This window comes from Orbicella faveolata, unplaced genomic scaffold (genome assembly GCF_042242905.1).
Source record: "Orbicella faveolata isolate gen_17 unplaced genomic scaffold, um_ofav_v1 contig_36, whole genome shotgun sequence".
NCBI classification, from domain to species: Eukaryota; Metazoa; Cnidaria; class Anthozoa; order Scleractinia; family Merulinidae; genus Orbicella; species Orbicella faveolata.
The window spans coordinates 10,892,324-10,909,484 of record NW_028301565.1 but is presented as its reverse complement, the minus strand read 5'-3'; the positions used below and the strand labels follow the sequence as shown (position 1 = coordinate 10,909,484).

Sequence of the window (17,161 nt, the reverse complement as noted above, 5' to 3'; positions counted from 1 at the left end):
GCAGGCTGTAGTTTACATATGTACACTTGCTAGTCTGTTTGTTTTACTGCCGCGATCTATGACCTTTTATCGACTGTCCACTATACACAGTAACCTTCCGGTAGATTCAATAGGACTCGTTTTCAATTGAAAAAAAAGCATAAATAAAACATAAATAACATTCATTTATATAAGGCAGACATCTTTACCGTGCTACGCGCCACCAGACACACGACTTAAGACTTTTTTCAGCGGTGGTGTTTCCCTTTGCCCAATCACTGGTTGTAGTCGCACGAAGGGAATCCGAAGGGAATCGTTTCGACTTTCTTTAGCGTTTCGTGTTGACATAAACTTAAAAAGACGTTTCTTTGGTGTTAGCTTAGCGATGACGAACCTCGTTTCCAGGGTATCTCTTCTTCCCGCACCCAGGAGCGAGACAGAGAGACACCGGAAACGAGGTTGAGTAATGGCACATAATTTAACACAGTAGGTGTTCCGTAATTACTCCATCTTAAAAGATCCAATAGACCTTTCCCGCATTCCACTTCAGTGCGTAGGAACAATAGCACAACAGCGAGGTTGCGGTGGACATTTTCATACATTTGCTGTATTTTTGTCCACCCTAACTTCGACTCGGTGCCATTGTTTGTTGGAATGCGGGAAAGGTCTATTATAGGCTCGATTACCAGTCGCTGTTCGGGAAAGGAGCCCCCGAAGATATATTTCTTAATAATAAAACCAAATCATCTCAAAATAATATTGTTTTTTCGGGGAGGAACGTAGATCGGACAGGAGAGAGCGGCGGAAATCGAGCCTACATCTATTAGGGACTGGTCAAAAAGCACGGGGGAGGAGGGGGTGGACCAAAGCATTTGGAAATGAGGTGGTTAGAAACCCTTTCCATTTGACACAAAACTGAGTGACCCACCCCTAAACGAGGGTTGAAAATCACATGACCAACCTCTAAAAAAACATGACATTTTTGGTCGCATAATCTAACAAAGCCACATTTTGTGCATGAAATTTTGATATTATTTACGTGTTAGTTATATTTCTTAATACTAATACCAAGTCATCTCAAAATAATATTGTTTTCCTTTACTCTTGCCATTTTAAGTCATGTCTGTAAACTTCAAGAAAACTTGACCTTAAACCTTTCACACTAGGCCTCCAGCCTCGCTATGCGTAGAACAGTGATCCATCTAGAAAAAGGGCTTAGTGAGTCCTTGGAGTCACATAGCCTGGAGACTACGAGTCCCAGATCTATGAACATGTGTCCCGTACCCTTGGGGACAAATAGCATGTGGACGCAAGTTGGCCATTTGATGTTCTTGAAGACCAGCATGTCGACAGAGCGCGGTATTTTGAAACTTTCCGCCCTGGGACTCCTTGCTCTATCCATTAGACTTTTTAGCTTTCGTACAGATTTTACAATACATGAAATTGTCATCCCTATTGTACTAGGAGCCATAATCGGCTCCTGATTGTACACCAGCCACTTTCTCAACCATGGCTCGCAGTTTTCGTCTTTTGAAACTGGAAGGAGCTATCTCTGTTGTCGATTGTGCCAAATGTGCGCCAATTCCTGATAAATAAACAGGATGACGCACCCCATGGGTAGCTGAAAATTGAACGACCCACCCCCTACGAAGGGCTCAAAAACTGATGACCCACCCCCTCTCTGCTCCAGCCCACCCTCCAATAGGAGGGGGGCGCTTAAATTTACCTTGATATCCCTCAATACGAAACAATTGTTAGGCCAACGGGAATGCAGGGGAAATCCAACCCCTTCCCAGGGCTTTTCTCATAATGAACGAGAGAAAAGGCCTGGGAACGAGGTAGGTAAAAATCCGCTTATCATCCTGGAGGGGAACCAATGGTATGGTAATAGTTAATGTGCGATCTTGCAGGAACAGACTTTGCCAACAATGAAGAATTTGTTACTTCTATTTACTGTGCGATTCCCACATTCAAGTGGGCAATCTTTGAGAATACAGAAACTATTTATCTCAGTAGGGTGAGCTTGGATGCGGTCAATTGAAAGAAAAGCTGTAATGTTCCCTTGCAGAATCCGTTACTGTGTGATGGAAACCTCTCCACAATGATTGAGAGAGTACCATTTGCACCAAGAAATAAGGATACTGATGGTCATTTCAATTATAATTATAATAAAAGTGGAGTAAGTTGGTTTCTAGTGTAGACATGTGAAACAACGTTAAGCCCCATCCACGCTGATACTGAAGAATTTGAGATAAATGTGGTATCAGGTTGACAGTGAAGGGGCGTGGCCATCGTTGACGTTCAAGCCTCAATTCTCGGAGTCATTGTGTCGTGTTCTTTAAACAAGACACTTAATTCTCATCGCTGTCACTCTCCCCTCCCAAGAGTATAAATGGGTACCGGTAAACTGTAAGACAAATCTGACTAGTCTGGGGGAGGGTGGTGTGGGGGTAACCTAAGCTAACCTATGATCCGTTCGTAACCAAACGCGTCTGTTTTCATCAGTCACTAGTCTCCGAAAAAGCCTCCTTTGTTGAGTATGGCGGGGTGTGGGAGATCGAAATTGATTATGGTCGTTTTGTTTTGCTCAGAAATTAGTTTCATCAGCAAGTATTACAAGTTTGAGAATTTCTTTCGCACCCGTCTTTTAGTTGATGTATTAGTTCGGTTGTAGCGGATGCAATTTGCATGGCCTCCAAGGCATCGGGGGAAAAAGAGGTCAAAAAAAGGTTTGCAGTATTTTCCTGTTTGTCAGGTCTTCAATGTTAGGCAGACTCTGTTATCACGTTTGAACGAGTCACAATGATACATTTGTTTATTTTAAATCAAAGTTCCCACTGAGGCAAGCTTAATTTTGTCTGAATTTGTCCGTGGGAATGTTGTGTGATATGCTAAACTTCGCCCCTGTGTTTGCATTTACTGTGTTCCCGTCTTTTCAGTTTCACATCTAGTGAGCTGACAGCATCTTTGTCGCAAATTATAGCTATTCCGCCAGCCCATGATAGCTAATAACAGTTTTATTGACATATGTCCAATTCTTTTTGGCTTCGTGAGCGATGCAACGCAAATGAATCGTTATAAAATCACTTTATTTTCTAATACGTGTCAGGGTATTTTACACTGCAAACAAACATTTTCCCTTAAAACAGAAACTTGATAAAAATCCCAACCGGCCGGAGGCTAACCAGTTGGCCAACTGGAAGGCCAACCGAAGCAAATAAAAAATATTATACGATACAATTAAGAATGTATTTGTGTAATACTAATCTCTTACTAACCGAGCGCAAGGGTCGTCCTAGAGAATTGAAACGGTCCGCACGGCAAAATCCCAAACAAGAAGGAACCAATCAGAACGTTCGGATTTACCTGAAGACAACCTTCCCGCATTATTAAGTGTAGTATATAACATTTTCCATTTGCTTGAAGTCGACAAAAAAAAAGATCTACAGTCGAACCCCTATTAAACGGCCACCCTCGGGGAAATGGATAGTTGCCGCTTTAATAAAGGCGGCTGGGGCCCGTTTCTCGAAAGCCCCGGAAACTTCTCGGGCCCGTGCAACCATAGCAAACTCTCGAATCTTACGATTACAGAGCTGTTTTATTCACATATTCTTAATATGAAGAGAAGTTACCTCCATACAATAAGTTTCAGGCGTAAACACTTCTCCGTTTTTAGATACAGATGGACTAAAAATGGCTTTACGGACCCGAAAGGTTTCCGGGGCTTTCGAGAAATGGGCCCCTGGCCGCTTAATAGAAGTAAAAACAATAGAAAAGCCATCATTGCGACTTTGATAACTGGTCGCCAAATAGGGGTGGCCGCTTAATAGGGGTTCGACTGTATTTCTCTGTTTCTCTCTGGCGATATTAAAGTGCACTATGTGATTTGATGAATATTACTATTGGTTCTCTAACCTGCGACAAGCTGAATCCCTTGTTTCTCTTCTCCACAGGAGATTCCCCAGATGTTCCATGTTTCCGTTTTGTCTCAGATCAGGGTATGTGCCACTTCTATTTTTTCTACTTCGTCTTTCATTTTTATTTACGATTTGTTAGTTTTAATTTTTTTTTCTTTTCTATCTATGATTGTTCCGTTAATAATAACATCAAATGTATCGAAAGTTAAAAAAAATGCTAGTTATTCAGTATTGTATAAATAGTGTAAAGTGGCTGTGTGAGCACTGTAGTGTACTGACCGAAAAAATGTAAAATATCTTATAGGTATTGCCAGCAATGTGAAGTAGCTGTGTTTGTATTTTAAGCTGTATACGTAGATGTATTGTAATGTTAGTTGTGTAAGTATTAGTAGTGTAAGTTATGTAACTGGCTGTATTGTATGCAAATAAAAGTTTATTAAAAGAAAAAGAAAGAAAGAGAAAAAAGATGTTTCCGTAAAACAAAAACAAGATAAGTGACCGAGGATGATAAGACTAGAAAGTAGTCTGCAGAAAACACCTGCAGAGCATTTCCCACACGTAGGCAAATTGTGCAAGATAAATCCTCCGGCAACAGATCTGCTTAGCAGGCTAATTCGCATCTTCTACTTACGGGCACTTTCCATTCGACGAAAAACTCCCGAAAACTTTCGAAACGGAGCCAAATGGTAGGGAAATTTCCTGGAAGGTTTAAAATATAGTACAAACCGCGGTCACTTTTGAAAATGTATGTTTTCTAGCATACGAAACGTCAAGTTTATAAAATGCGTTGGAGTACAATGTTTAACGCCGCTGTTTGTGTTATACTTTCCTGGGAGAATTTCTGGAAAGTATGAGAATTATTAAATTTCCGAAATGCGAACCATTTAACCGAAAATTCTGGAAATTCCGGGAGGAAAATTGACTGGAACGGAAATTTCCGGCAAGAAATTTTCGCAAATTTGACTATACGTAGCAAGGTTGTCCTCTTTTACGGAAATTCCGGAAAATACTGTTCCCGATTCGCCACTGGAAATTTTCAGAAGGCAATACCGGAATTTTTCGTCGAATTGAAAGCGCCCAGAATCCGATCAAGGCTTTGAATAATAATATCAGATTCCGCTCTTTGAAATCAGAAATCAGCTGTACCTAATATATCTAAGTTTTAACCATCTGATCAAATGTTTTGTATGTACTATCAATTCGAATCAATAAACTACACAACAATGGGCCACTTTTAAAGGAGTATCTATATATCTTGTGGTTCCGGCTGGGCTGGACACTGAATTTACAGAACAGGGAAAAAACGATATAAATTTGTTTGATCTACGCAACTGGCGCTCGTTTGTCTTAGAAGTGCCCCTCCCCTCATGGAGCGAGAATGATACGTTTTGAAACCAAACAAGCCGGCTGGTAGTTGACTTAAATCCTGAAGCAGCCCTTTATGCTGTAGTTTTGTCCTAGAAAACACTTGTTAATTCTAAAATAGACTGTGAATGACTCCTTCCTCTTCCTAGAATTTCCATTTGTTCAACCAATGAGAAATACACTGGAAGAAGACCAAGTATTTATTCCCTTGTACCTTATTTGTTAAGTTAGTTATTAATTTTCCTAATAAATGTGGCCCGAGATTATAGCTATTATCTCTCAAGATTCCTGATCCTGGACAGACTCGACATCTCATTTTGCCATGTAATCCAATTCCTAACCTCATTCAAAGTGTATGAACCCTGGCGGGTACCTGAGACCTAAGTTATACCCTCCCTCAAAGTCTATGAACCCTGGCGGGCACCTGAGACCTAACTTATACCCTCTCTAAAGTGTATGAACCCTGGCGGGTGCCTAAGACCTAAATTATACCCTTTTTCAAAGTGTATGAACCCTGGCGGGCACCTGAGACCTAAAGTATACCCTCTTTCAAAGTGCACGAACCCTGGCGGGTACCTGAGACCTAAATTCGATATACCCTCCCTCAAAGTGTATGGGCCCTGGCGGGTACCCAAGAGCTAAATTATAACCTCCCTCACATTATCGAACATTAAAAGCGTACAGCGGCACCTAAATTAGCTTCAGTTTCTTCTTTATGGCTCTCATGTCTTCCTCTGGAATCGAAGTGCAAAAACGAATAATTAATTACAAAAGTACATTAATAAATAAATGGATTTATAGATAGACTCAAAATTGCATGACTTCTTGATCATATTGAGTTTTGTTTTCGCGATACCAGTGCAGTGCGCCACCAACTGAGTTATCAAGCCAACTGGGAGCTGGTCACTTTGTGAGTTCGTAATATACCCGTACGGATATGTTGTTGTATTAGTTGTTGTTGTTGTTGCTGTTGTTATTGTTATTGTTGTTGTTGTTTTTTTTTGTTGTTGTTGTGTTAGAAGTAGACCAAGCTACATTCACGCCATTAGTTTTCAGCACGACAGGTGGAATGGCGGTGGAATGTAATCGATACCATAGTAGACTTGCTGAGTTAGTTGCTACAAAGAAGGGCGAAAGTTATGCGACTACCATGTCATGGATCATGGCAAGAGTGTCTTTTGCGCTGATGAGATCAGCATTACTTTGCTTAAGAGGCTCGCGAGCTTCTTTGAGAGTCCACTTAGAACTGTCGGACATTGACTTAGATATTGAAAAAGGACATGCAAATATTCGTGAAGGCACTGAGAATGCTGTTTCTGGGGAACTCTAGCCAAAGCCAGGAATACTGAGCCAAGAAGTGTTTGTAATTTTTGTACTTGACATAATACGATGTTTAGACTACTTATAAAGCAAGTTTTTTTATTAGGTTAACTTTTTTGTCACATTTTCTGGAAGCTGAGCCATTATTTTGTTTTTCATCTTATGTCATTTATAACAAGGGATTAATACAGTCTTCTTATTATAGCTCGTAAGTTAATAATTTTTTCTGTATTTTATTGTTTTGTAACTATTCGATGATTTGTAAATAAAATTATTATTATATTTAAAAATTTTTATGACAACAAGAACTTTATTAAAATTTCCTCAGAAATCAAATTATTATTATTATATTTATTATATTATATTATATTTAGAACTTTACTAAAATTTCCTCAGAAATAAAATTATTATTATTATTACTATTATTATTATTATTTTTATTATTATAGTGGAATGTGTGAAGATTTGTAAATAGGTTTTCTAAGGAGATTTCAATAAAGTTCTTGTTATAATTATTATTATTATTATTATTATTCAGGCTTTAATTTTACAACTGCTTTAAAAGTTGTGTCTATAACTGCGATGATGACTAAACTCTTGTACGTGGATGAAAATAAAACGGTCATGCACACTTCCCAGTTTTACACAAAGCAAAGGCTCTATGCCTACAAATGGTTCCCATAACGAAGTTTATGAACCAACAAGTGTTGAATAAAATGTTCTTATAACAGAAAAATGTCTTGAGTTGTTCTTAGTTTTCAAAAAGTAAGCTACTTATTTACACTGTCCTCCCTCCTCTCTCCTTCCTCCAGGACCCTCAAGTCTCCTCGCACCTGCTGGCGTTCTCTGTCCTTCCCCCAATTAAGAGCCCGTTCAAAGGATATTATTTTACTTTCATCTTCTCTTACCTACAAAATAGGGGCTAATAGCCTCTATAACATCCACGCGTTTCATGTCGCAAAAATTTGTGATCAGTTCCTCCACGGTAAATGTTGGTTTACGCCTTACGATGTCGTCTAGAACTTCTTTAGTAGGGCTCTCAGCAGATGGCGGTTGAAGGCTCTCGTACTCGTCAATGGTAATACCACAAATATCCGCTAGATCTTTGTAGTTTTTTATCTGGGAATTATCTGCTCCATTGAGCATGCTTGTGACATCTCGCATCAAATCCAAGTCTTTGTACAGGTCATAAATCGTCCCCTTTCCTGTTCGTGAGAATCAAGTACGCGTATATGGTTAAAGCACAGTACTAAAAATCGACTGCAGAGCATCATGTTTCAGCTTCAGTTTCAGTTTTTTATTATTGCACACTATTTACAGAAAAACAACTTAACATACGATGGTTTAAAATGATATAGGAAAAATAAATACAGATAGAAATCAATTAGAAGAAACAATATTTAAAGGCTTTTGTTCTTGGGCCATCGTAGTTTAACGAGGAATAAAACACAAATAGCGGTGATAAACATATTAAACTTACGCATTTTAATAACTTGACGTTTCGTATGCTACGCAACATACATTTTCAAAAGTGGAATAAAGACCGTTACAATTTTTGAAAACTATATATGAAATGTAAATAAGGGGTCTGGAAACGAGATTAAGAAACATCTGTTTCTTAACAGTAAAACAATAAAAGCCTAAGCTTATTAATAAAGTATCAGCTTCTCACTGCTGACGTTTACATTAAGAGCCGGCTTAAGTTCTTGGATGAGCAAAGTTTCTTTAATTTTACAATGATAATCTGTTTTACCAGAAGCTAGAATATCAAAATGATCCCACTTGATGTTGTGACCTGTGGCTTTTATATGGTCGGCAATGGCTGATGTGGGGTCATTCTTAGTGAGAGCCTTGAAATGTTCCGTTTTCCTATCATGAAGCCGTCGTTTTGTTTTGCCTATGTAAAAGTCACTGCAGTCCCAGCAAACAGCTTTATAAATGACCTTAGATTTCTGTGAACGATTTAGACGGTCCTTGTATTGAAAGGAAGATTTGATTCGGCGAGTGCTTTGAAAAATTATCTTAAGATTGACAAATGAACAGAAATCGTATACACATGATTTCAGACGCTTAGAGACTTGGTCACTTTGTACACCTAAGTAAGGTAATAAGATGATAATATCTTTCTTCGGAACTGTAGGGACGGGGCTGCTTGGCTTGTTTCTGTTTCTGTTTAGGACGTCGTTAATGTTGTAAGTGATAACACCTAGTGGGTAGCCATTTTGAAGCAGGAGTTTGCGAAGGTCATCAAGGGCAGATTTAAGCAGGAAAGCGGAGGAGCAAATTCGGTAACAGCGATAAGTAAGTGTACGAATGAGATTTATTTTGTACTTGCGTGGAGTGAAGGAATCCCATTTAGTATAAAGGCCACTAAACGTCTTTTTCCGGTAGATGGATGTGGCAAAAGTGTTGTTTGGGCAGCATTTGATGAGGATGTCTAAAAAAGGAATTTCATTGTCTTGTTCAAAATCAATAGTAAATTTGATACTCTCGTGACGACTGTTTAAGTATCGCAGGAACTCATTAGCAGTGTCTTTGCTGTCAAACATGGTGAAAGTGTCATCAACGTACCTATACCAGAGTGACGGACGAATTTGACCTTTCGTGACCCATCTTTCTTCAAAGTGACACATGAAAATGTTCGCCAAAACTGGGCCTAACGGTGAACCCATGGCTACTCCATCTATTTGGTCGTAGTATTGGTCATCGAAGAGAAAATGGCTTTTCTTAGTGGCAAATTCTAATAATTTATGCAGAGCATCACGAGGTAATGTCGGAGGATCGGGTAGAGAATACAGTTTTTCAAGACAAATCTGTATTGTTTCATCAAGTGGCACATTTGTAAATAGTGAGCAGACATCAAAGGAGCACATTATTCCATTGTCATGTTTGTGTTTTTTTGCCCAGTCTGTAAAGCTAAAAGAGTCCTTAACAGTGTGTTGGTTTGTCGAAATCGGCTGAAGTATACCAACAAGGTAAGAAGCAAGGTTGTAGTTGTAGGTGTTAACAGATGAAACTATAGGGCGGAACGGGCAACCGGTTTTATGAACCTTTGGAAGACCGTACAGCACACCAGGAGACGATCCACTGGGTAAAATCTTGTGGAATGTTGCTTCATCAATAATTTTATCATTTCTAAGCTTGCGAAGATATGTGGACAGACTTTCTTCTCTAGATTTAGTTGGATTGTGCGTTAATGGTTTGAATTTGGTGCCATCAGAAATTAACTGTTTCATTTTGTTGAGATAAACAGATCTGCTAACAATGACAACGCCATTTCCTTTGTCCGGTTTGGTGATGATGATGCTGTGATCATTGCGTAAATCAAATAGGGCTTTCCACTCGTCCTTACTAAGAATGTTTTTCTGTTTAGAAAAGTCATAGGAATAAATGTAGTTATAGGAAATATTCCTCAGCTGACTTCTGAGGGGTCTGCCTAATGTGCGAGCCAGCGAGCCAAGCGAGTCATGCGAGCCAGGGTGCGAGCCATGCGAGTCATGCGAGCCAGGGTGCGAGTCATGCGAGTCACGGTTTTAACGTGAAAAAAAATATTAAATAACGAATATTATTATCCAACTGCAGCGACTACCGTCCAAATAACAGTACAAATATACAGCGATATTGTACAGTTATTTGTACAGTAGAAAACCTGTTTGCCGTACAGGTCGGCGTGCGCACACAATACTGTCACACTCTCCCTCTTTCACTGATAAATATATTTAAATCTCTTTACTAGATGTTTGGTGTGTAGACCTGTGTAGTATCGCTTTATATTTTCACTCGTTGTTTGTATTTTGACTGCCCTACAGGCTCGTCAAGATACGACACAACTTGTAAAAATATACCGCGATACTACACACCAAAACATCTTATAAGGTATATATGAATAAAGCTGTTTAAAAAAATAACGCTGTATTATAATATATACATGATTCGAGTTACATTAGTTACATGTAGCGACCGTTTTAATTTCATAGATGAGTCTAAAAAGTGAATATATTTAAGTGCGTGACCGTATTTATTTCGTTTTATTTATTCATTTATTTATTTATTTATTTATTTATTTATTTATTTATTTATTTATTTAGTTTTTTAAGATTTTGAATATCATTTTTTTAAAGGAGTGCAAATTGCGAAGAAACCTAAGTAAAACGATTTATCCATTGGCATAGTCAAGGTTCAGATACTGACATCAATACTGTATAGATTAGATAACACTATCAAAGTCACGCATTCTTTGTAGCCTTTAGAACGCGGTGGAGACAGAGACGTTCTTTGTTGTTCTTTGTGTTCTTGTTCTTGTTGCTGCTACTCACAGCTTGTTCACAATTTCCCTTCAATTTTAAAAAGTACAGTAGAATCCCTATGTTTTGGAGCCCCCGATTTTTCAACTTTCTATTATTCGAAGCAATCTTTTGGTCCCATTAGCAAAAGAGAGTCAAAAAAAAGTTAGGAGAAATTTACACTCATCCCTATATATCTCGAACCATTTTTCGTTTCTCTGGGAGGTTCGAGAATCGGGAATCCATTGTATATACAACTCGAATTGGCCTACTCTCTTGACTATTTTTCAGGTTTATTTTATTTAGTTAGTTGGTTACGTACTAGCAAGGTGAGTGTTTTGTTTTGCAGAGTGTTGAAATATCTCGTTTTAAAACTAGATGGGCATAAAAAAGATCACTTCGCAAATGCAACAGGCTTCATTTTACCGAAGAAAAATTTTTGAAAATATAAACTGAAAAACGATGAGCCCGCCGTCCTTGATGACGTTTTTGAGAGAGGAGGCGGGTGAGATCGTTTTCAAATTATGTTAAGTTTTCAAGTCTATTTCTTTCTTTTGCTGTTCAGTCAAAGGTGTTTCGATTAACAGTGTCATTCCAGTTTTGTATGGCCAAATAAAAGAATTCCTGGGCAATTTTCCCATGCACTGAAAACGAGGGCAAAAGAAGAATGTTCTTTTAATCCAGGACTTCTGTATTGTCCTGTAAGGGCCTTCTGTTGTGGCTTGGATATTACCCTCTGATAATTCTTTCTTACAGGTGGCGCATTTAGCGTCCTTTTTAGATGTTCTTTTGTTTATTGTATATTTTTGTTCATCCTCTGGGGGACAAGTCACTTTAGATAGTGGGACGTTTTCTGGGAATGCCTCAATTATTTTTTTCCACTGTTGCTCAGTGAATTTTAGCTGGTACATAATGGGCTGCTCTTTATCAAATTTGAACAGATTGTGGAAAATCCACATCAGGTGGTGACATTCCTTTCTGCACCAAGCAGATGAACAGATGGAAGATTCCTTTTTGAGGCAAATCTCTTCTAGATACCCCATTGTATCAAGCACTTTAAAAGTGAAGCTGATCATGGAGGAATGACAATGAAGTAGATCCATATGAACTCCTTCAACCTTGTCGTGGAATAATTTCTTTTGTTTTTTGGTCACGTGTCCATCGTTTCTTTTGTTAACTTGTTTATTCTTCTGTTTTGTTTGATTTTTTCTGTCAGCCCTGTGAGTGTCTTTCGTGTTAATTTTAAACTGATGCTGTGCATTTGCGATTTCGTCAGCTTCTAATTCAAAGTCACCATCGATCATATCCTCTGCCTTCTCCACGATTTGTTGAATTGCGTCGGCCGACGCTTCCCTTGCTCTAGCCATACTAACGGATTGTTTCTCAGAGCGGTCTGCCGCGGAAGGGCCACGACCTACTGTTTTTAGGCCAAGGGATTGTCTCTTTTTTTCTGCAGCCTCCAAAACAGCGCTTGCGCATTCCGCGGTTACCACGTCCAGCAGACTTTTCCTATATCCGGAGGCATGCAAAGACTTGGCATTTGCCACCTCCGCAGAGGATGCTTCGCTGGACGACTGCGTGCGGCACCATTTCTGCCAGCGTGCTTTTCTTCGCCACTACCATGCCTTAAAAGACTTCATTTTTTTGACGTTTGTTGCTTTTTTTTCGATCAGTTTTTCAAGTCTTTTTTCCGCATCTACTGCCTGCAAAGAGGTAGGGGAATTGTACGCATCCATCATTATTGATTTGAACTGATCTTTACTTTTTTGGTCGCTAAAATAAACGGAATTACGGTTGATGTCTTGTTTGAAATGGAAGAAGTCTGATATGGTCTTGTTTTTGACGTCTTCCCCCTTTGCCGTGCAAAGACCTCGCCACAGAGCACCACCTTCATCACCGACGTATGATTTGGGATCCAATCCCCGTCCTAAGACCTCTTCAGCATTTCTGTCATATTCGCCAGCCACTGTTGGGAGAACTTTGTTAACGGCCGCATCAAAAGACTGCACCATTTTTTTCACGTTATCTGAATTTTCACCGGGTTTGGTTGCAAACATGCTGACTAATTTGACATTGCGTCTCAAGATGGGATCGTATGTGGTCATCTCAATTTCTGTGTAATTTTTTGCGCGGCTTTCGCAGCCATCGAGGCTTACTGGTTCGTCAACAATGCCAAGACTAATGACTGCACCTAATCGCACCTTCTGCTCAGACGAAAGAATGACATAATCGTCGCCAACACACACAATTAAATTTTCATCTAAATTTCTAGCAGTAAAATCGTCCTTAAGCAATCGAACAGCTTCTATTTCCGATCCTCCAGGTCTCTTTTTTTTTGTTGATGGTACTCTGTATATACTGAAGATGTTTTTTGTTGCTGTATTTTAAAGCTATCTCATTCACCTCGTCTCCTTCTTTACCACTAAGTAAGGCCTCACGTACAACGTCCAACTGTAGTTGACCTGCTGATTTTGTAGGTTTTATTCGGAGAATGTTTTCCAGTTCCTCCTTAGACGGCTTATCTTCTTCCTGCTTTGGAGAGCAATTGTGTTCCTGTAAATAGATTACTGTCATTTTTTTGTGGCACCGGTCGTTTTCAATATATTTTCTTGCTGAGCAATGCTTTTTAATGGCTCCACAGTGACAGTGCACGCAACGCTTAGATCGATTAAAATCGACTTTGTTTGGAGACTTTTGAATTTTTAAATATGCGCACTTCTTGTTTGCGCATTCTAAGGAACCGAGACACAATTGAAGCGTCCTTCGCCCGCCCTTACAAAACCCCGCTCTTTTGCATGGTTGTGCTCTACCCCACTTCCAGTTGTCTACAACCACCGACAAAGGCTCCGCGTCATTGTATTCCACTTCATACTTTGCAGAACCTTGAGGAGCCGGAGGAACCTTCTTCACCTGAACTGGTTTGAGTTTGTCAATTTCGTCTTGGTTGGCATACAGTCTACGTCCCTTTCTTAAAACGCTGATGTCCATATTCTCGTCGCTATTTCTACCAATAAATACAAAAGGTCATTAACACTTCAGGATGAAAATTCTATAAGAAGCATGGATTTTTGATAAACTACCACGACTATTTTCATATTTTATCATAATTACCCCCACTAACACATATGCAGCTATTTACTCTACCCCTCCCCAAGAACAAAATCACAACGTTTATTTTCATGCGCACTTTTGTAATGGTCTCGAGGGCATTTCTCTGGTTTCAGTCACCTGACGTCTTGAACTAATTCGTTTTTTGTATTGTTTGTTCGTCAGCAAAAAAAAATCAGCTTAGTTAAATAGTACCCTCAAGTCCTTGAGTCGTTACAATAACTAATGAAGAACCTAAAGCTAGTGTTTTTCTTTGGTGCGAGACGATGTCAATCTGTGCATCTTTTTATCAAAACAGAACACCGTTACCCTAAACCATAAGAACAGAGCATGCAGCAAACTCTCTATTACATCAAGAAAAGAATGATAACGTACTCTTCGTCAAATAGCTTTTGCTTTGCGGGTGACCCGTGGGCTTGCTCTTTAGGTCTTTTAACTGGTGGTAGACGTGGCTTTTGAGGCGTGTTGTCATTGGAACTAAGTCCACTTACGCTGGCTATTAATTCTTCAATGCTGTCATCCTGTTATAATCAAAAACAACGTTTAGCTCGACTTCTGCTACTCTCTCGAACAGTGGCTGGTAATGGAGCCTAACAGAACATATCACTCTGTATTTTTGTGTGTTTAAAAAAGTCGGAATCTTCTCGGCTTCAAGTTACAATTACTTGCGGAGCTACTTATGGACATATTTAAACGTAAGGGAAAAAGAGGATTTTTTCCTTGGATAAGAAACTACTGGTCAGCTGTCAATTACTCATAACATGGACGTCCAATATCAAAGAGGTGTCTATGGTAATGGTGCTACTCTCTTATTCTTCAAGGTATGGGGTTGGGCGTACGAACGGACGAACGGACGTACGGACAGTCACGTCACAACCAAAATTTTTTATATCGATGGGTTACCGAATTTTCTAAAGTAACGAGCCTCCACTAGCGCGCCTTCGGCGCGCTGGAGTCTGCTAAGAGCATCTGAGTGAGAGGGCACAACGTAAATTATTGATCACTTGGGTCTTACTTTAAAAGCCGATAAGAGGTACTGCGTCGCGAAAGGAATCATGGAGGAGGAACATTGGGACAGTAATTTTGTTCTGCGTTCAGTCAGTATACAATCACTTACAGATGAAATACGCTGTCTCTTCCTTGTGGGTTGCTTAAGGGGTGATTCGACCTCCATGCCATCGTCGGAGCTTATTTCAACCACACTCTGATCACTGGTATCCGTAACTGTCGTGGTAATTTCCAGCTTGCATTTCTAAATCCAAAAAAGGCAAGGCCTGTATAGGTAAAGCGTTGCAGTTCTGTATCTTCTGGTCATAGAGTGATCTCGAGTGGTATGTCATATTATAGCACAGGTATAATTTGATTTTTGTTGTTTATACGAAGTAACCTTTGGATGAGGAGTGTTCATACAAAAATATTAAGTCGCATATCACGAGTAACAACAAATCATTGAACTGCAGTTTTTTTCTGAAATTAGACACAACAGAATGAGTTTTTCAGTGTATATACCGCTAATGCCGTTCATTTGATCTCTCACCTCTTCCCACTTCCTCCGAGAATAAGCCCCAACCCACCACCCTCCCCCTCCAAAAGAAAGGCAGAACCAAGAAGATTACGTGGTTAGAATTAGCAGTTACCCTTAAAATTGTACCTTTGTTGTCGTTGTCCTTTGGGCTTTGAAAGTTTTACTGGACGACTTTTTAGTTTCTTGAGCACTTTTTTCCCGTTTGATTTTAGGGGAAAAACTACAAGTACGTTGCTCAGAATTTCCCCAGGAAGATTTCACCGCCGTTGCATAGCTTGACGCCTGAAACAAACGTGAAAAGATTGAGTAACTCAGCAAAACCGAATGTTTACGATAAAAAAAGTCCTGAACATAACCCAGTGACCAACTATCACATCAAAAACTCTGTCTGAAATTTCAACAGATCTTTATGAGTGAAAACGGTGTGCTGAAAGAAATTTCAATGTTAGCCTAATTGATTGGTTAATTGTCTGTCAGAAATTGTATATTACAGGTCAAATCTGAACATGTACCCAAGTTCCGAAATGAACCCAGGCACATCTGTTTACATTATGTATAGTACATGAAAGTAACCAACTGTACCCTTTGCTTGGACTTCAATGCGACGTAGTGATTACCACTGTGTCCGAAGTAAAGAGTGCCGACTGAGGGACCCAGCTGAGGCTCCACAACTTTAACGAAATTGTCATCCTGTAAGATAAAGTGTAAACAAAACAACTTATTACTCCTTAGTTAAAAAAATTAAAATTTCGTCTGAAAACAACGGAAACAAACATTGTGAAACATTAGATGACAACAATTTACCCCGTGCACTGTAATAATCATAATTTTGTAGTGCATCACGTCTGCAAAGGCGCTAATTACTAAAGAATTAGCATAATTCTTTTGCAGGATCTTCAATGCTTCTGACCATACAGCAGGCACCTTTTTACCACCCGTATCGACTTCACACAAGAAAGCCAAGCGGTCATTTCCCTGGTTCTATTAGAAGAAAAAAAGCAAAACAAAATGTCACAAAACTTCGTGCAAGAGACTTTTCAGGTCGTTGTCTAAACTATAAACTATTCATTTCTCCTAAAAAATGTCTGCCTTATAGCCTTTCAGCGTGCACAGTAAGAAAAGTGTGATACCTAAAACGTTGCTTTTCAGATGCTTTGTCACGAACATCGTGACAATGTACACGCAGCACCTATGAATTGAACCTCTGAACCAGGAGGCAAGGAAACTTAGGCTTAAAATAATAAATATAGATAATCATAGAGGAAAAAAATGAGCTCCAGTGTATAATGAGAAGAAAGACTGGGACTAGGGCTCAATTAAGGAATGGAGGTTAACAAGAAAACAATGATGTAAAAACTAATTACCAGAAAAATATTTCATTTCACTCCGTTTGTTTTTAATTCTCTTGACCAGATGTCATTAATGTCATCATCTGTTGTCTGTCACGCAATCACTTACACAATGGTAAAATAACTTACGTCAAACTGATGGCTTTCCAGATAATCAAAAATGAGGTTGTGCAAGATCTCTGACTTAAATCCCAGTTGAAACGCTGCAGCCCGATAGAAACAGCTTCCATCACCGGGAGGATTAAAAGCAATTTCAAAACCTTCTTCTTCTATCCTCTGCTGAAGTTCCATTTCAATTTCCATTTTCTAACAAAC

At 39.3% G+C, this 17,161-nt stretch overlaps 1 protein-coding gene and 1 pseudogene across 3 annotated transcripts in view; both read right to left on the bottom strand.

Annotated features, from left to right (window-relative positions):
• Positions 1 to 3,051: 3,051 nt before the first annotated feature.
• The window catches only part of LOC110066353 (uncharacterized), a 31,923-nt gene continuing 17,813 nt past the window's right edge, over positions 3,052 to 17,161 (bottom strand). Inside the window, exons 6-7 of one of the 2 annotated variants that reach the window (XM_020773580.2) lie at positions 7,490 to 7,786; positions 3,052 to 5,995 (exon numbers count right to left, since the gene is read on the bottom strand). In XM_020773580.2, coding sequence (XP_020629239.1) covers positions 5,952 to 5,995; positions 7,490 to 7,786 — 341 coding nt within the window. In that variant the 3' untranslated portion in view covers positions 3,052 to 5,951. Of the gene's footprint in view, positions 5,996 to 7,489; positions 7,787 to 17,071 lie in introns of those variants that run through there. The other variant, XM_089274628.1, reaches the window with a different exon arrangement.
• LOC149102272 (uncharacterized) lies at positions 11,998 to 16,193 on the bottom strand (annotated as a pseudogene). Its single transcript, XR_016202314.1, has 5 exons — positions 16,080 to 16,193; positions 15,624 to 15,779; positions 15,090 to 15,224; positions 14,348 to 14,493; positions 11,998 to 13,868 (listed from the first exon to the last, which is right to left on the bottom strand). The product of XR_016202314.1 is annotated as an uncharacterized LOC149102272 (transcript).